Source organism: Thalassophryne amazonica, chromosome 11 (genome assembly GCF_902500255.1).
Source record: "Thalassophryne amazonica chromosome 11, fThaAma1.1, whole genome shotgun sequence".
Classification (NCBI taxonomy): domain Eukaryota; kingdom Metazoa; phylum Chordata; class Actinopteri; order Batrachoidiformes; family Batrachoididae; genus Thalassophryne; species Thalassophryne amazonica.
This window is the reverse complement of record NC_047113.1, coordinates 43,674,487-43,693,561: the sequence shown is the minus strand read 5'-3', so window position 1 is coordinate 43,693,561 and position 19,075 is coordinate 43,674,487. Positions and strand designations below refer to the sequence as shown.

Genomic DNA, 19,075 nt, shown 5'->3' with positions numbered 1-19,075 from the left:
CTCGACCCGTGCTACGAGCATTCTGGCAGTTAGTGTGACTCGGGGGTGTTGACTCATTTAAACTAACATATTCATCCTGCTGTAACCAGGTTTCTGTAAGGCAGAATAAATCAATATGTTGATCAATTATTATACCATTTACTAACAGGGACTTAGAAGAGAGAGACCTAATGTTTAATAGACCACATTTAACTGTTTTAGTTTGTGGTGCAGTTGAAGGTGCTATATTATTTTCAATTCAAGGAGAACATGCGGCTAAACATGTCACTCCCTGTCCGATTGGGGAGGGGCCCAGAGAAAACTACAGAGTCCGACACTGTTTTTGCAAAGTTACACACCGATTCAGTATTAATTTTAGTGACCTCCGATTGGTGTAACCGGGTGTCATTACTGCCGACGTGAATTACAATCTTACCAAATTTACGCTTAGCCTTAGCCAGCAGTTTCAAATTTCCTTCAGTGTCGCCTGCTCTGGCCCCTTGAAGACAATTGACTATGGTTGCTGGTGTCGCTAACTTCACATTTCTCAAAACAGAGTCGCCAATAACCAGAGTTTGTTCCTCGGCGGGTGTGTCGCCGAGTGGGGAAAAACGGTTAGAGATGTGAACGGGTTGGCAGTGTACACGGGGCTTCTGTTTAGGACTACGCTTCCTCTTCACAGTCACCCAGTCGGCCTGCTTTCCCGGCTGCTCGGGATCTGCTGGAGGGGAACTAACGGCGGCTAAGCTACCTTGGTCCGCACCGACTACAGGGGCCTGGCTAGCTGTAGGATTTTCCAAGGTGCGGAGTTGAGTCTCCAATTCGCCTAGCCTGGCCTCCAAAGCTACGAATAAGCTACACTTATTACAAGTACCATTACTGCTAAAGGAGGCTAAACATTTCACACCCAGAGCAGAAAAGTGCGGGAGAGACAGGAGAAGCCGCCATGCTAAACCGGCTAAGAGCTAGTAGCTGTGCTAAGCTAGCGGATTCCTAAAAACACACAAAGTGAATAATGTGTAAATAATTTAGAGGTGATTCAGCAGAGGGAGTGCTTTAGTTAAGGCACATGAAGATTACACTGTGAAACAAATCGTTATCTAGTTAACTAGATCAATCTAACTGCGCAGATTAAACAGCTAACAGATACAGCAAAACACCGCTGTGCTCCGAAACAGGAAGTGATACAATACCGCAGTGAGAGCCAACCACCAATCATATATATATATATATATATATATATATATATATATACATATATATATATACTTCAATATGCATTATATGAGTGCAAAGTAAAAATGATATGTGTAGATGACACTGACATTTTTATGTGACATACAGGCATTGATCTACTGTACATTGAAGTGTGTGTGTGTGTTCTCTTTGATCATCTGAATTATTCAATTTGAAGGACTTCATTTTCCACGATGGAGGTAAAAAAAAAAAAAAAGTCACGATATTAATGTTTCAACATCTGGCAAAAAAAAAAAAAAAAAATTAACATGACTTCATTCTTTACTGATGACTTATGTGTTACGTTTACTTTGACTCACTTTCATGTTTTAGTACCATTTGTAAAAGCAGACGTGACTTTTTTCCCCCTCCTCTTGATTTATGAAACTATACATTACAAATCCCAACTCTTTTCCACCATTATTTATTCATGTGATGATGTACAGGGCAACTGAAATATTGTGTTTCTGGCACAACAACTTTAACATAGATACCTACACGTTAAATATGAGTCATATATGAGCGTAGCACAGTGCAGATCAAAGAAAATTACCTCAAAAATTCTTGGATTTAAATATGTTTATACCAAATTTAAAGATTGTTCTCATGTGGACACACCAAGGTTTTGCAAGAAGTGATGAATGTAACAGTTGAAAGCAATCCAAAAGGTTTTTCATGAAGACACTTCAAAATATTTTGTTCCATCTATTTTCCAGGTACTGATAAATGCAAACATTATGTGTGGGGGATTTTCAGGCTGTTTCTTTGCAGTTTCTAAGCACCACAGTTACTGAATCATTTATGTACACGACAAACTATGTGGCAGATTGTAATTTCACATCTGCAGTGTTCAGTCATTTTAAATTTTAAGACAAGGATTCGAACTGGTTCAAGGAATGAAAAGCAGAAACAAATGATATGTCACTAAAGGAACCAAAACAAAACCAGAAACTTTGTATTTTTTAATGTTCTTGATTAGAAGCGTTTATCTGAAAAAATTACCAGATAATAATGTTCTAATTATCTTTATTTTTGTATTATTATTATTATACATTTTAATGTTTTCTGCTTGTATTAGCGTGATGCTGAGTTCACATTCTGTCTTCCTTGAAACATCATGTCTATCTTTGAATGAAAGAAATGTAATGCAGACAATTAGAGTAAAATGTGTCGTGGTCTCCCTGTTTTCACAGGAGGTAAATTTTGAGCTATGTACCTTTTTATAAATGCTCTTAAACACCAACCACATCAATGTTTGATGCACAGGCTACCATGTGAAGAGAAATAATGTTGGAAATAGTTAGCTAGCTCCAGGCTAAACAATGTGGCTAGCATAGCCTAGCTTGTTCACGTAGCATTAGTGATAGCTATCGGATATATTTTACTCACAGTCTATTTTATACACCCAAATGACATATGTTGTTATGTTACACATTCTTACATGACATGTTATTAATCTGTAATGCTAATTTTAAACTGAAATCAAACTGGAAATGTTAAAACACTGATTCCACTTGGAATGAACTGACTGAAAACGTTGGTTTGAAGCTGTGATTTAACATAACAACACATGTTCTACTGGTAGAGTTATTCTTGAGTTTTATTTATTTTTTTGTTATTCGAAGAAAAAACTTGCAGTGTACACTCTAGTTTAAACTGTTTCGTCTGTGTAACAAAGCCATAAGATTATAAATGCTTTGTAAATGTAAGACAGGTTTATTTCAAGCAGTTTTGCAAATACTGTTGTCACCAAGTGCTTTACAGAAAACAAATGACGCCGCCATATCTCTAAACAAGGGTAAAATAAAACAATGTGTGGCAGTACAAATCTCCTGAGACCAGTGTAATCTCTTTTGAGGCATTGTGGAATTAGTTGCAGCATTTCCAAAGCGTTTTCAGTGATTGCACAAGTCGAAGAAAGTGAACTCTGAATGTCCATGACCTCAAAACAGTTCAGGGAGTTAAATATAACAATTTGTCCTGTTTGACTGTCAAGCGAGTTCCACCGTGGATTTTATTCAGAATTTGACCAACTGTCTTCCTTATTCAAGGCTCAGTCTCTTTCACTTAATTGTTCAAAACCTATGCAAATGATATGATCGCTTAAAAAAGACTAGACTGCATGTGATAAATCTCAGTGATAAGTGTTAGTGATGGTGGAAAGACTCATACCTCCAACAAAAACATTAAATTCTTAAAATGCCTATATATCATTAGCAACTTAAAATATTGTTATGGGTCTTTTTCCTGTATCTAGTTCGTTCAAGTTCAATAGAGAAAACCATTTTAAACAAACAATTGTGGGCATTATCAGTCCTTATAATTCACACTGTAATTTCAGTTTCTCTGCCCTCTCTGCAAAGCTGGAATGAGACAAACCTGTGGCGTCTCAGTAATAAGAGTCACTTGCACATGTACTAATATTTCCAAACAGGTAGCAATTTAAGACCTCTCTGAGAAACGTGAACCACCTCATATCTTCAGATCGTCTACTCTCGTCTTGCTGCTGCTGTGTTTGGCACTGCGACCCGGCCTGCCCTGTGTAGGTGACCCAGGGACTGATTCTGCTCCTTTCTTTCCTTTCAGTTCACATTCCTCTGGCTTGCCGCTACTCCTCTCCACCGCCAAGTTATCCTTGTTCTGCTTGTAAGCGGCCTTGCTGTGGTATGGGTGGAAGGATGAGTCGGTACCCTCAGACAGAGGGGACATGTTGTAACCGGTTACGGATGGGTAGCCAGGCTGGACTTGGTGGTGCACGGGGAAGAAGTCGTCGTAGCTAGGCACAAATGGCACTGCTGCCTCGCTGGGTTCCTTGGAGCCCCTACCAGAGGAATGGTGAGATCTCCTGTAGGTGATCCCCTGGCGGCATTTGGTGAAGCCCAGGTGATACATCTCAATGAGGTTAAGAAACAGAGACACGCTAGCCACGCCTAGCATGAAGATGATAAAGATGGTTTTCTCAGTGGGACGTGATATGTAGCAGTTTACAACATTTGGGCAGGGGGGGCGGTCGCACGTGTACATGGGCTTCAGCTCAAAGCCGTACAAGAGGTACTGAGCCACTATGAAACCAACCTCGAACAGGGTTTTAAAGATCACATTAAAGACATAGGTGCGCAGGAGCTCCCCCTGCAGGCGCACGTGGCCCTTATCATTCCTCACCAATGGCTTCTTTTGCTTGACGTCCACGATGAGGGTCTGCTTTTCAAAATGCTGCACGTTTTCCTTCTCCTTCTGCTTCTCTTCCATCCGTACAAGGTGGAGGATGTGTCCCAGGTAGATTAATGTGGGCGTGGACACAAAGATAATCTGCAGCACCCAAAAGCGAACATGGGAAATTGGAAATGTGATGTCGTAGCACACGTTCTCGCAACCAGGCTGCTTGGTGTCGCAGATGAAGCCTGAGTGCTCGTCGCCCCACACCTTCTCAGTGGCGGCGCTCAGGACCAGGATGCGGAAGATGAAGAGGACAGTGAGCCACACCTTCCCCACCACCGTGGAGTGTTCCTGGGCCTTTTCTAGAAGCTTCCCCAGTAAGTTCCAGTCCCCCATGGCTATGTCCAGTCAAATCTGTCACATTGAAGACAACAGGATGTGTCATAACAAGTTTAATATATTTATGACATGTTAATACATTTTAACATATCTCACCAAGTTTGATCTGACTTAGACCAATTGAGTCTTTAAGGATCCAAGAGTACAACTGGGGAAGTACGTTTGGACAGGAACTGGCTTATATTTACTTTAGGAGGGTATATATTTGGGAAGTGCAGACAGGGGGAAAGATGGTTCCAGTCCTCATCGTGGGACTGCTGGCTTTCACGATCCAAGCCTTGGGAATGTGATCCATGAGGTGAAATGAAACACTTGGCAGATATGTGGTGGACATGTTAATTAGAAACAGCTCCACTCAGGACTGGAACCCCACTGGAACACATTATATGTTATAAATATACTTCTACTGTACTGCAGTAGTATAGTCAATTCAGGATTTTTCACTGTCCACTTCAATATTAAGCTCATGTGGAAAACAGTAAAATATAATTGCTTTTGAAAGCGTGGATGGAATAAAATATCAACTCTGAAGACACAATTGCGCCCTACGAAAACACACTTGTCAGAGTTGATATTTGTGCAACTTTGACTCTGGTTTTTGAATCGACAAAGAAGGGTAAAGTTGACTTGAAGAGTTACCTACCTTGTCAACTAACACGTCCCCCGTGGTGAAGCACAACTCGTTTCTGAGGAGCCATGAGGCCGCCCGCTTGCCTGGCCGATCTTCAGGACCGCATCGATGTCCTTGAATGGACATAAAAACTGGGTGAAATCTCTGTTCTGCGCCGATGAATCCACCGACTTGGTCGTCAGTCTTCAGTTGGATCCGGGGCCTCGGGCTCTCCCACTGACTGCAGCACCACATAACCTGATGGACACCATCTCTGGCATGTCTGGCTTGGCCTCCTTCGACCCTCGACCCTCAACAGTTAAATATGGCACAGGGCACGCTCTCCAATGTAAACTATCAAAGCTCCTCCGCCTTCCCGATACATTGAGTGACAGAACAGCTGTCCAATAACATCGCTCACTACTGTCTGGACACAAGTGCTCCTTTGGCCTAAATTTAGCATGAGCGTCTTTCCTATCACAGGGTGCATGGTTGGAAACGAGCAGCCGTTTCTTTGGTCAAGTTACCAAATACAATAACAGAAAGCATTCTGTGAGTGAAAAGGTTCAGCTTCAGTGTGTCAGCATCAGTTTGTAAAATGGCAAAACATGGCTTATGTAAAGTATAACCTAGTTTATGCTCATTCTTGAACCGACATAATACAAAAATGAATTTGTATTTTTGATCACAAATATGTAAGTCTGAAAACTTTCATATTAACGCTTTATTACATGGATAACTGCCAATGCACAGTATGCTGAATTGGATTGTTTACCTGGCTGTACAACAGTATACAGGTCAACATAAATGATTTGTACATACAGTATGAGCAAGCACATACCAGTGTAGAAGATGTTTCTTTTATGGGAGGGCGTACGGGATAATAAGCAGACAAATACGCCCATACAGTGATGGATTTCTTTCAGAGCTGGAAACATTTCTCAGAACCATTTTTCTTGCACATTACTTGAATTTAGAAACTTGATGGAAGCAACCGAGCAGAAAAATCATTTTTCCCTTTAATCAGCTGAATATCGTGTGATCTTTTCAGTAATAAGTCCACTCTTGTTTGTTCATCGGGCCTGGAAAGATAACAACTCATTTTATTATGTCCGCCAAGGACGTAATAAAATCATCTGTGTTTATTTATTTATATGTCTGTTAGCAGGATTATGTCAAAATTGCTGCACGGATTTTGAAGAAATTTTCACCACAGACACATATTAGGCCATGGAAGACTCCATTAAATCGTGGAGGTGATCGGGATCCAGATCCAGATTCTGGATCAAGATTTCATTTTATATAGGCTTTGAAGGATTATCTTAAAAAAAAAACTACTTTGCAAATTCTCACCAAATTTGCACCACAGATAGATATTAGTTCATAGAAAACTCCGCTGAATTTTGGGAGGTGATCTGCATTGTCAGAAATCTCCTTTTGCTCTTGTTGTAGTTATTATAGGTTTGTTGTTAAAGCCAGTCAGAACACAATTGTATTTCCTTTTCTAATTTAAAGAAATACAAATATTTACTGAAATTTAGCCTTCATTTTAATAATAACCATTTAATATTCCACAGCCAATTGTCCTCAGTGTTTTTTTTTTAAGTTTCTTTGGTTTCCTTGCGCCAAAATTTGTATTCCAGAATTACAACACTGCAGAAACTGCACACATGCAAAACATCTGATTGTAATTTCCAACTTGCAGTTGTACCATTATTTATTTGTTTTGAAGAACACAAAAAAATAAATGAATAAAAAGCAATTTATTTATTTATTTATTTTACATTTTACAAATTTTAATGCCAGGTACATGAATTACCATGCTGTTTTGTATATGTGTACATTTGAAGTATTTTTTACCACATATCAAATGTACAAGTGATACATCTCGCCCATAAACTCCACTCACTGCAGTGATAAAAATAAGCAAAGAAAACATGCTTACAAAGTCATGAAAAAGCATATAAATGTCAGTTTATTGCAAAGATCACTCATCAAAATGAATAAAATGTGTGATGAACCACCTGTAAATTGAAGTTTCTTTTCGGTAAACTGTCCTGCAACTGTGGAAGACAACTAACAATACTGAATAGTCATTATTTATTAGGACAGCTAATATCTCTGTGTAACCGCTGAACCACCCACCAAAAGTATTCAAGTATTTATATGTGTACATGTAAAATAAAAGCATAATTGCTTTAATATATTAGTTTCATATTACTTTTAAAAATAAACTGCTTTTGTGTTGAACATCTGGAAAACATTTGAAGAAAAACATTCCCAATATTTAGCTGTCTGCACGAAGTTTAGTATAGTCACTGACCACAAATGTAGTGCAGCTCCTGATCCTGTTAGTAATGTGACCAATAAATAACCTTGTCTGTTGTCATGTAATAGGTTTGAGCCAGCCTGGGTTTAGACACGATAAATTAGTAGGATTTGTATACATACGCTCGTATATAAATTTAAGTGAATACACTTATTTATCCAGCATTTCAACGTCTATACATTCCCCTCCTTTGTGGTCTATAGCCGTTTTTGCATGTAAAACCCAATAATAATGATATAATGATAATAATAAGAATAAGAATTATAATAAATATTTTAAATCAAAACCTATGGCACATCTTTTCTTACAGACATATAACTTGCAACTTATCAATAAAATAAATTCTGAAGAATATATTACATCATTATCAGTAAATTTTGTCCAGAAATCAACTGAGGATGAGTTTGTGTGATTGAATTTGCGGGGTTGGCTGTTGCAAACAGAGAGTGGCTGAGTTTTGGTTAACTATTGTTGGATATATTGTTAGTTTTGTTGTATTTAAATGGTAAATGGACTGCATTTATATAGTGCTTTTTCATCTGCACCAGACGCTCAAAGTGCTTTACAATTATGCCTCACATTCACCCCGATGTCAGGGTGCTGCCATTCAAGGCGCTCACTACACACTGGGAGCAATAGGGGATTAAAGACCTTGCCCAAGGGCCCTTAGTGATTTTCCAGTCAGGCGTATTTACTACATCATATTTTGTATGCATGTATGTATATAAAAGCACATGGAAATGCATAATCTGCACCAGAAAGTGCTATACAAATAAAGATTATTATTATTATTATTGCTCTTAATGACTTCCTATATTTTGCCATTGGTCCAAAGCTTTTGTCTTCACTGGTTTTGTTTATGTATAACAGGAAATCCCGTAGCTCTAAGTGGTTTAATTTTCATGCTCCCTTTTTGTTTGTCAAAACTACATTAGCTGAGAGAACACAGATATCTGTGGAACAATGTAAATGAAAATCTTAAATATGACAAAACACCCAATCGGCCCCATTTTCAGACTAATATGCACGTTTAAATGTGTTCGCTTGGGATACGCAAAGATAAATGAAGGCATATTCATGAACATTGCAATTTTAAATATTCTTGTAACTTCGCAATAATGAAGTGAAGAAATCACTGGTCATATCAAATGAACAAAAACCTTACCGCCTAAAAAAAAATTACAAATAAAAACATACATCTACTAAGCACGTGAACTGTAATATGAAAAATCTGTACAATGCTTTAACCTTCTCATCTTCCTACCAGCTCTAAATAATTTAAACCAGTTCCAACAACAATTAAACTTCATCAGTAAAAACGGACAAAAACACAAGAATCAGTGAGAAACTGACTGAAAGACACAAAATTTCAAAGTAAGTCAACTGGAACTGATCAAGCATATGTGTCAATAATACAGCGCAACATGACTGTTGATTAGTTAGATACGCACAAGGCAGTCAGAAAGCAGAACACCTATTTCCTCTCTCAGTTGTACTTTTTTTACTCACAGCGAGCCTAGATTTAAGAGCATGGTCTGCAATCAGCTGATTGATCTCATTTTGCTTATAGGAAGACAACTTTTGACTTATCCAAGCCACTTTGGATTCTTCGTCAGAACCATGGAAGTACCGCGTGCAGGCCCGACTTATGAGGTATATCACCTCAGCCAGGTTCAGGAGGACACAAACCCCGGACACTGCCAGCATAAACGCGATGAATATAGTCTTCTCTGTGGGTCTGGAGACAAAACAGTCCACTGTGTTGGGACATGGGTATGAGTCACACTTCACTAAACGCACCATCTTAAAGTTAGGGTAGATCAAGTGGAAGATGTAGAGAAATGCCAACTCGAAGATGATTCTGAAGACAATACTAATCATGTATGTCCACCACAGAGCTCCAGTTATCTGGAACTTCTGGTTCTTGATGTGTTCCAGCTCCTTGGGGGTACTGCGACCTGTCCTCTTCAGGAGCTTCTTCTCGATGTGGTGGCGATGGGCCACGTGCATAGCTACCAGCAGGGCGGGGGTGGATACGAGGATGAGCTGTAGTGCCCACAGCCGGATGTGAGAGACAGGGAAGAACTGGTCATAGCAAACACTGTTACATCCAGGCTGTTGTGTGTTGCAGGTGAATTGGGACTTCTCATCTCCCCAAACGCTCTCGGCCGCAACCACCAGGACCAGAATGCGGAAAATGAAGATGACAGAAATCCAAATACGTCCAATGCCGGTGGAATGCCTGTTTACGCCGCTGATCACAGCATAAAAGGACCCCCAGTTCATTTTCGACTCCAGGTCTGCAAAAGCAAAGGTTAAATGTTCAGTAAAGGTCACATGAATGTAAAGATCACTGTCGCTCAGATCAACATAACACCAAAAAATCATGAATACAAAAGTGAACTTCTACAAATAGTGAAAGGCATAAATAGCTATTAAATAATACACTTTTTTTTAGCCCTTCCTTCCAAAGCATTTTTGTATTAAAAGCAGTGTTTATCATGTTAAATTATTTTTGACAATAATCACATATATTAATGCAATAAAGTCAGACTGTTGTGACAGTTTTCAGCGATTTACCAGGTTTATCCGGCGGTGCAAGCGGCGTAAGCAGCACCTTGACCAAAGATCACCATCTTGAGGTGCTGTCTGGACATTAGGCTAGATTTAGCAGAGTAATGAACAGACGAAGAATTGCCAAGTAGCCCGCTAGCCGTATAAAAGTATGGGCGATGGCCTGCAAGAATGCACCGTCACAAGACGCAACAAATCGAAGCCAATTGCGAAACATTCGACGATCCACGTGATTTCTTGGCTGTGTATTAATACTCTACTCCCCATCTGACCTACAGCTCAGTTGCAAACGGACAGACTGCCAACAAACTTCTGCAAGCAGCCAAAAAGACATCCATCTCATTAACAAAAGCTCTTTCAACATGACAGAGGCTTCTGTTATTTGTAAGAAATGCTACAGAGTCAACCGAAATCCACTCATCGAAAACATTAGCTTGTCAAACTAGGAGTTGTCTTTAAAAATATGCTGATTCAGATTTATTACTCATTCAGGGTAATGGTAATTAGGCGGCAGCATGCCAAGTATGTGTCAAGATATCTGGGGCGTTTTTAGCTATCGCTCACGTCAACGAGTATGGCACACTGGATATTAGTACAAATCTTAACAGTAGAATATATATTTTTACCTTCAGTTGTGGTGGTACACAAAAATGTGTACAAAACTAGTAGAAAATAATTAAAATATTGTGCTTTTTAGCAACTAAAAGGCTGGACTGAGAACACCATGCGTCTGGAAAATGCTAATCATTCCTCCGCCACTAGCCGCTGCCCTGCACCGTAGCGGTCATATGCTCTTATATAAACTATTTGCATACAATGGCATCCTTTATGTGGCTGCAACAAGACTCTTTAGTATTCAGATCAAACGCCTCGATTTCCGCCTACCACAAGCAAAAGAAGGAATGTGTGTGGACACAAAAGGCCTCAGCATGCCGCATTATTTATTGTGCTTTGGCCAGGCAGGGAAGTGAAGGAAGCCTTTGACCTGAGCCACCGTCCATGAGCGTGCAGCCAGGTTTGCACATTAATTACACGGATTATTACTGAATAAAAGCAAAGCCAGGTTAAATGGCTGTTTCAGACCACGTTTCATGAAAACCACCTGTTCATTTCTCTTATTCTCCTGTGATCAACATGATCCTTCTCATCTGCCACAAGTTCTATGTAAAAAATCAAAGGTTTCCAGCTGATGACGCGTCTGTATCAGCCTGCTTTGATTAGACGAGTAAATCTGATCCAGCCAACTAACAAAACACATCAGAAAAAAAAAAACAAAAATGGGTTATTGTTTGGATCCCCCAAAATAGGGATTAGACATTACAATGCTGCCAATTAAACTTGAAAATATTTCTTCAGTTTTGCCTTCATGTTATGTTTTCAGTATTGAAAATATTAACATCAGTTAGATACATTAACTTTTGGACCAGAACTTCTTTATCTTCGACATTGTGTTCCCATTTTGAAATCACTTGATTGGGCAATTCATTTCCTTCTTTGTGGTTTTATGATGAAGCACTTTGTAGGCATGATTGGAATAAAAGTGAGATAAAATCAGGATGGCTGCAAAGTCTCTGCTTGTAGACTCAGACCCATAGTGAAATTCTTTTTGGTTAGTTAAAAGTGAAATTTCAGATGCAACTCCCCCCCAGTACATGAGGAAAATAATTTATGGTAAAAATATGAAGCTACAACACAATGTGGTTGTGAGATTATCAGATGACCTACTGCAACTCACTGTACCATTGACATTTCTTTGTCACTTATTACACTGGAGTGGGTGGCCTTAATTTTCTGCGCTAAATAAATTTACATTATAGCCACATAAAACAATATTATAATACAGACATAAAGCATCTAATCAGGTGACATCTCTTTATTACAACAGATACACTCCACATAATTTGTAATGTTTTAGTGCACATGGAACATGGTACAAAAAATATGCTTTTGGCATGACATTGTAACTAGACTGGCGCCATCTAGTGGCTAGAATAACCAATGCTTTACTCCAAGCAAACGTGTGTACACAGATACACAACTCTAAACAATTTTAAGACAGAAAAGAGATTAGTGATGGTGAAGCAATGAAATGAAACGGTTTCTTTGGTACATCTTTAATTCAATTACAATTAACTAAAATAGCAGTGCAAAGGCTTCACAGCAAACATCCAGGCAATGACGGTGAAGTTACCAATTTAAACCCCCACATTCTTAAAAATTAAATAACACCCACAATATTTTTGAATGGCATGAATCGAAGTGACCAAAGTTATTAAGGGAAGTTCAATGTGTGAATCAATCATTTATTCTTATTCCAACAGTGGTGCAGCAGAACAACACTGAATGCTGCACAACTGATTGACAAAAAGTGTAACCAACAGCCAATTTTGCAAGTTTTTTTTTTTTTTTATGTACTCTATCAATTACACATTACAGCAGAGGTTGTGGCCCAGTGGCTAAGTACGCTTGTTTCCAGTGTGGAAGGTTCCCAGTTCAAACCTATTCCTGCCCATTCTCCATGTAATGCAGTTATCAGGAAAGGCATCCTGCATAAAACAAATCAACATGCAGATTCATCTCGGATCAGCTGTGGTGACCCCAAGCGAAAACGAGAGCAGCTGAAGGGACTTACTTTTACTATCAGTTATACATTAAGTACAGATTCCAACCAGTGATAACTTAAGTCACAGGACCTATATCTCATTTCCCATGTTTATTGAAATACAAAGCACAACCACAACTATGAAGCCAAATCTGTTTTTATGTGGTAAGTATTCTAAATAAAACACATACAATTTGATGTCCATGTCATCTTCCAGAGGTAGACAATGATTTTTATCGACTGGCCCAGTGACTAAAAATGTTCTGGCATCTACCCAGATTTGACCACTCTGAAAGGTGGGTGATGGAAACTGCATCACTGTTAACAATAATAATAAAAAAAAACATCCATCATAGGTAATGGCTGTCGTAAAACTTTAAGCACTCAGTTTTTCTTCTGGCTCAGTGAGTCTGTGAAATAATCTGGTTGACCAAAAAGTGTGGTTCGACAACATCTACACCTGCTCTTCCACAGGAGAAAAAAAAAAAATGTTTTACAAATACTGAGACAGTATTTTTGTTTTTACCTTTTTATTACCTTTGTCCTTTTAATGACGAGTCAATCATCTTTGCAGCATAAAATAGCAATTTTTCCAGATAGACCAAAACAAATTACATTCACACTTGCTAGACAGTCTGTAATTACAGTTACATTAAAATACGAGACAAGCAGATATCACTTACTACTGTAGACTTTTATTTGTAACCTCAAGATGTGTTCCACGCCTTTTGAGAGTTGCGCTGTGCTTTTTTCTTATGCAATGTGCTAACTACAGCAGCTTGTCAAGTCACTTATAAAAAAATTAGATAATCTAAAGTCTAAATTACACTGTGACGGGTTAAGGAACAGATACAAACTTTTTATATTATTTGTGTCTGTTATTGTCCTATACAAATCCTTTTCTCATTCGTTAAATGCGTTCCTTGTCAGCTGATGTCTGGCGGAAAGTTTGTGCATGCTCAAAACTTTGAGCGGACATCTGACGGAGAATTATTTCAAGCCGGTACCACTACTCAATCCTTCACAGTGTGACTACACCTTACAGGTCGTTCATTTGCTTGTTACATGCAATCCAACAAACCAGGTTCCCTCCTTTACAGATGGTTTTTATTCTGCGTATAGCAAGAGATGATATATCTCTCCCAGTCAGATTCCTGTTTCTTCCTTTTAAGTTGAGCAGTGCCTGTAAAGGGACATGGTAAGATTTTGACTAAAAATAACATTTAAAAAAATCATTTTTAAGATACAGGTAAGACTGGTGCCTATGTGCAGAAGTTAAAGCACACTGAACAAAAATATAAATGCAACACTTTTGTTCCCATTTTTCTTGAGCTGAACTCAAAGACCTAAAACATTTTCTTTTTTACACAAAATACATTTCTCTCAAGTATTGTTCACAAATCTGCATTAGTGAGAACTTCTCCTTTGCCGAGATAATCTATCCCACCTCACAGGTGTGGCATATCAAGATCTTTCGCATAGAGTTGATCAGCAACCAGACACCACTGAATGTGTGCATTTGCCCACTCAAGTTGCTTACGATGATGAACTTTAGTCAGGTCGAGAGTCGTGACCCCGATGAGGACGGTTTCTGACAGTTTGTGAAGAAATTATTTGGTTCTGCAAACCAAGTGCTGCAGCATCTGTCCAGGTGGCTGGTCTCAGGGGATCCTGGGGGTGAACATGCTGGATGTGTAGGTGTTGGGCTAGTGTGGCTACACGTGGTTGGCGGTTGTGAGGGTGGCTGAATGTAGTGCCAAATTCTCTGAAACACCTTTGGATTGGGCTTATGGAAGAGAAATGAACATTCAATTCTTGGGCAACAGCTCTGGTGGACATTCCTGCAGTCAGCATGCTAACTGCACGCTCCCTCAAAACGTGCGACTTCTGTGGCATTGTGCTGTGTGATAAAACTGAACATTTCAGAGTGGCCTTTTATTGTGGCACAACTATGCAATAATCATGTTGTCTAATCAGCATCCTGATATGCCACACCTGTGAGATGGGATGGATTATCTTGACAAAGGAGAAGTGCTCACTAACAGATTTAGACAGATTTGTGAATACTAGATAAAGAAATAGATCTTGTGTATGAAGAAAATATTTTAGATCTTTGAGTTCAGCTCATGAAAATTGAGAGCAAAAACAAGTGTTGCATTTATATTTTTGTTCAGTGTATTTACAAACTATAAAGCTACTTACTTTTTATGAGACCAACATTCTTCAGTTTGTCGTGTTTTGCGTGTCCATTCTGAGCCAGCCTCAGAGACAGTGATGCACCCCTCCTAAAACAAATTAACACTGTGATGTTACCGATGTGAAGTTGTACTCTTATTATACTGCACAAACTTGTTTTCTTAAGTACCTCATGGCTCCAAGTTTTCCCTTCTCCAAGAAGAGCTCCACTGTTATTTTGGGCCCCTGTGGGTACAGTCTAGCATACAGAGTCCTGTTGCGCACTATGTCTCTAAACCAGGCCATTGCCTCCTCAGACCAGTCACTCCCATTCACAGGTGTCACCTGGAGGGAACAATATAGAATTTTTTTTTTTTTTTTTTTACAGTGAACCAAGGTATGTCAATTCCTTAATTTTTCCAAAATGCCAACGCCGTCTGGTATCAGAGCACAGTATCAAAACTCCTTGCATGTATTCAACCCCTGCACATCTGGCTTAAAGAATCTTAATGTGCACACCGGGGACAGGTGTGGACAAGAGTTTATATGCACGTTAAAATTATGAAGCCATCATTGAACTTACTTACGCATTGGACGCACTTACATTTGCAAGTGAGACCTGTAGAGCTTGGAGTGGTAATACGGCCATTTCAGGAGTCAGCTCCTTCAAGTTCCGCAGTGACAGGCAGCCAGTGTCACCATAATCCAGCCTCTTCACCTCCACCTTAATGGACGCCTCACTCCCAGTACCAACAGTGGCATTAAAGTCTAAAAAGTCAGAGTTAAAGAGAGTGGCTGCTGAAGGCCATTTTGAGTTGAAGTGACCGGTCCAGAAACAAAAGCGACATTACTACTCTCACAGTATTTGGGTAAAAGAGGCATAAAAACTGCGCTCACCTTCACTTATGCCACATATCTTTGTCACTTGTGCCCTGCACCACTGTCTTTGCTTGGGGAACCAACCCATCACTTTGGTTCCAATGTCTGGAATGCAGTTCTTCTCAGCATATGAACTACTGGCTTTGCAGCTGCTGTAAATGAGAAATGCATGACGTAGAAACATGTGGGACACAGACAAAACCAGCATAAATTAATCTACAAAGGATGCAGTTCACTTTTGTGTTAACCTAAAGTTACAAATGAAAAGCGACCTTTCGGCCTTGCAAATGTGATTAGGAAATCACTGCATGTTGTAAAAAGCTGAAAGAAGCAGATGACAAATTAGAGTCCGACTCACTCTGTGACAATATCTTGCATTTTCATAACAGAGTCTGCGTGCTGGATGTAAAAGTTGTCTGGACTTATGATGTGACACACTACAACTTCAATCTCATCAAACCTGCGGTTCTGAAACTCTGGAATGGTTTGACTGCTGGTAACTGCTGTTTCTGCTCCAGCAGAAATGTGTTTCTGCTGAGGCTCTGCACTCTGGAGATTCCCAGTTTTCCACTGGAGGTTTATGCAGGACTTCTCCACCTGACCCATTTGATTATTGCTACCATCTTCTTTTTCCAAGGGATTGATTTCAAATGGACTCCTTTCCACCTCTGTGTAGATGTCTCCTATATCCCATAATTCAGTTTTTGTTGCAATCACACAAGCATAGATGAGAGACCCACTTGACTCTATTCTCTTTTCTCTGAAGACTGGAGCAAGGCTTTCAATGTCTGCCAGCAAAGTCTGTGGACGGAGCACATCTGTACCTCTCACGTCATTTGTCACACTGTGTCCTAAATGGCAGCTGTGTGATTTCACGGTGGCTGCTGTTGACTGTGAAAAACCTGCACTGCGGTTCTTACTGAAATCCATACAAATGGCCTCCATTGGGTTAACATTTTTAACTTTTGCTTTAAGGAACTGCAACAGCTGAGAGGTTGTTTGCTTTTGGTGCTGCACCTCAACATCGTTCTCATAGCCCCGGTTTATCAGCAGTGCCATTTTCACAAGTTCAGGGTTACTGGTCTCTGGGAGTTTAGCTTCTGTGTGAGGTGGACATTTATGGTTCTCTGCATTACATGCTTGACTTTCAATGACAACAGGAGGCACAATCACAGCATCAGGTTGGAGAGTCTCCTCAGTAACAGCAGCACACTTTTCTTCAGCCTGGCTTTGACACAAGGTCGTAGCTTGAACAGCACTGTCATCACTGGCTGAAAAGCTGCAGACCGTTTTGTCATTCTGCATGACTGCAGGCTGGAAGACCAGAAACCGTTGCAGCTGCTGAAGGGACAGCAAGGCTCCGAGAACTTGCACTGCTTTGGTTATGGAGGTGGCCATGAGGATGTTGTGCAGCATGGGCCCAAACTTGAGAACATCTGTCATCAAACTCCGTCTGTCTCTGATTGGTTGAAGTTGATTTGTTCGATCTGCATGTTTAACAGCAGCCTGGACATGACACTGCAGCTCTGGACAGATGGCAGACACAAAGAGAGGATGATTTCATAAATCACTGTGCCTTAAAAAAAATAACATTTGACAAATCACTTGTCAGTGTGTGATGTATGCAGTGCTGTTTAAACCAAGCCATTTGTTCAACTATCCATAATATCAGATACAATCTGCACAATCACTGCTGTTGCTATTTGCCATTTATTTTTTCAGTCTATAAAATGCCAGGCACAATTTCCCAGAGACCATGGTGATGTCTGCAAAAGTCTGATCAACTAGTGAAGAATATTTTGTTGAAAGTCCAGTTGAGTGGAATTTTCAACCTCTGCACAAACAATCTGTGAAAAGTTTGAGAGCTTGTGCTGATCAGCTGGACCCTATCTTCACACGGATTTTCAATAGATCTTTGGAGTTGGGTGAGGTCCCCTCCTGCTTCAAATGCTCCACTATTATCCCAGTCCCAAAGAATCCCTCCATAACAGGACTAAATGACTACAGGCCCATCGCTCTGACATCTGTAATCATGAAGCTTTGAATGGCTGGTGTTGAGCCACCTGAAGGACATCACAGGACCCCTGCAGTTTGCCTACCGAGCAAACAGGTCAGTTGAGGATGTAGTCAACAACATAGGACTGCATTACATCATGCAGCACCAGAACTCTGCAGGGACGTCTATGAGGATTCTGTTTGTGAAGTTCAGCTCAGCGTTGAACACCATCATCTCCAATATTCCCCACCAAAAACTCTCCAATCTCTCTCTGCCAGCTCCCACCTGTCAGTGGATCTCCAACTTCCTGATGAACAGGACACAGCAGGGGAGGCTGGGGAACATCACAATCATCACATGAACAATCAGTACTGGCGCCTCTCAGGGGTGTGTGCTCTCCCCACTGCTCTTCTCCCTCTATACAAACGACTGCACCTCAGGGAACCCATATGTTAAAACCCCTGTAGTTTGCGGACGACACCACCATCATTGGTCTAATCCAGGATGGTGATGAGGCTGCAAACAGACAGGAGGTGGAACAGTTGGTCCTCTGGTGTGGTTTGAACAACCTGGAGCTGAACTCGCTTAAAACTGCGGAGATGATGCTGGACTTCAGGAGGAACTCCCCCAATCTTCAACAACACTGTGTTGTCTACTGTGGACACTTTCCAGTTCCTGGAATCCACCATCTTCCGGGACCTGAAGTGGACCTCCAACATAAATTCCATCAGGAAAAAGACAAAAATTAAACAACATTTTGAAATTATTGCTTTCCTGGTGCACAGTTACTGAAGAGATAAATATTCGAATTTTGAACTGCGCGCCACTAAAAACCAGGAACTTCCATGCGAGTCCCGACACTGGAGAAGAAGCAGGAAGTGGCATTAATGCCAGAACCATTATTTTAATAGTCCCATTAATTTATGGAATTTTACAGGCTACTGACAGCTCCGTTTTTTATATGGTTCAGAACGGTTAAGTCTCGGTGACAGATTGCTTTTAATTGGCAGGTGGAACATTTATATTGACGAGCGCGCTCACACTTGTGTCATGCAGTTTCAACACTTCATATGGAGGCAAACCTGATTATTTTCACATTTTTTTGTTTATGGATCATGGAATAATTTCATGCATCAGGCA

At 40.1% G+C, this 19,075-nt stretch overlaps 3 protein-coding genes across 4 annotated transcripts; all 3 read right to left on the bottom strand.

The window, feature by feature from the left end:
• Nucleotides 1-3,442: 3,442 nt before the first annotated feature.
• LOC117520075 (gap junction alpha-3 protein-like) lies at nt 3,443-6,021 on the bottom strand. The gene is made up of 2 exons (XM_034181377.1): nt 5,414-6,021; nt 3,443-4,785 (listed from the first exon to the last, which is right to left on the bottom strand). The coding sequence occupies exon 2, from the start codon at nt 4,765-4,767 to the stop codon at nt 3,688-3,690; it is 1,080 nt and encodes a 359-aa protein (XP_034037268.1). The 5' UTR covers nt 4,768-4,785; nt 5,414-6,021; the 3' UTR covers nt 3,443-3,687.
• Nucleotides 6,022-8,793: 2,772 nt separating this feature from the next.
• Nucleotides 8,794-11,065, bottom strand: LOC117520077 (gap junction beta-1 protein-like). 2 transcript variants are annotated; one of them, XM_034181378.1, is made up of 2 exons: nt 10,910-11,065; nt 8,794-10,009 (listed from the first exon to the last, which is right to left on the bottom strand). In XM_034181378.1, exon 2 carries the CDS (start codon nt 9,993-9,995, stop codon nt 9,168-9,170), a length of 828 nt encoding a protein of 275 aa, XP_034037269.1. In that variant the 5' UTR covers nt 9,996-10,009; nt 10,910-11,065; the 3' UTR covers nt 8,794-9,167. The 2 variants fall into 2 exon arrangements, with proteins under 2 accessions (XP_034037269.1, XP_034037270.1); XM_034181379.1 differs by lacking the exon at nt 10,910-11,065 and adding an exon at nt 10,290-10,564.
• Nucleotides 11,066-13,901: 2,836 nt separating this feature from the next.
• Nucleotides 13,902-17,163, bottom strand: LOC117520066. Its single transcript, XM_034181371.1, has 6 exons — nt 16,298-17,163; nt 15,958-16,091; nt 15,665-15,828; nt 15,251-15,405; nt 15,088-15,170; nt 13,902-14,068 (listed from the first exon to the last, which is right to left on the bottom strand). Exons 1-6 carry the CDS (start codon nt 16,996-16,998, stop codon nt 13,980-13,982), a joined length of 1,326 nt encoding a protein of 441 aa, XP_034037262.1. The 5' UTR covers nt 16,999-17,163; the 3' UTR covers nt 13,902-13,979.
• Nucleotides 17,164-19,075: the final 1,912 nt, after the last annotated feature.

What these genes read in the sequence shown, in the direction of transcription:
- LOC117520066 (XM_034181371.1), bottom strand. Translation starts at nt 16,998, where the DNA reads ATGGCACTGCTGATAAACCGGGGCTATGAGAACGATGTTGAGGTGCAG. An exon ending in GATATGTGGCATAAGTGAAG is followed by an intron (nt 15,829 to 15,957) that starts GTGAGCGCAGTT and finishes CTGACTTTTTAG; the next exon opens with ACTTTAATGCCACTGTTGGT. An exon ending in GAATGTTGGTCTCATAAAAA is followed by an intron (nt 14,069 to 15,087) that starts GTAAGTAGCTTT and finishes GTCCCTTTACAG; the next exon opens with GCACTGCTCAACTTAAAAGG.
- LOC117520075 (XM_034181377.1), bottom strand. Translation starts at nt 4,767, where the DNA reads ATGGGGGACTGGAACTTACTGGGGAAGCTTCTAGAAAAGGCCCAGGAA.
- LOC117520077 (XM_034181378.1), bottom strand. Translation starts at nt 9,995, where the DNA reads ATGAACTGGGGGTCCTTTTATGCTGTGATCAGCGGCGTAAACAGGCAT.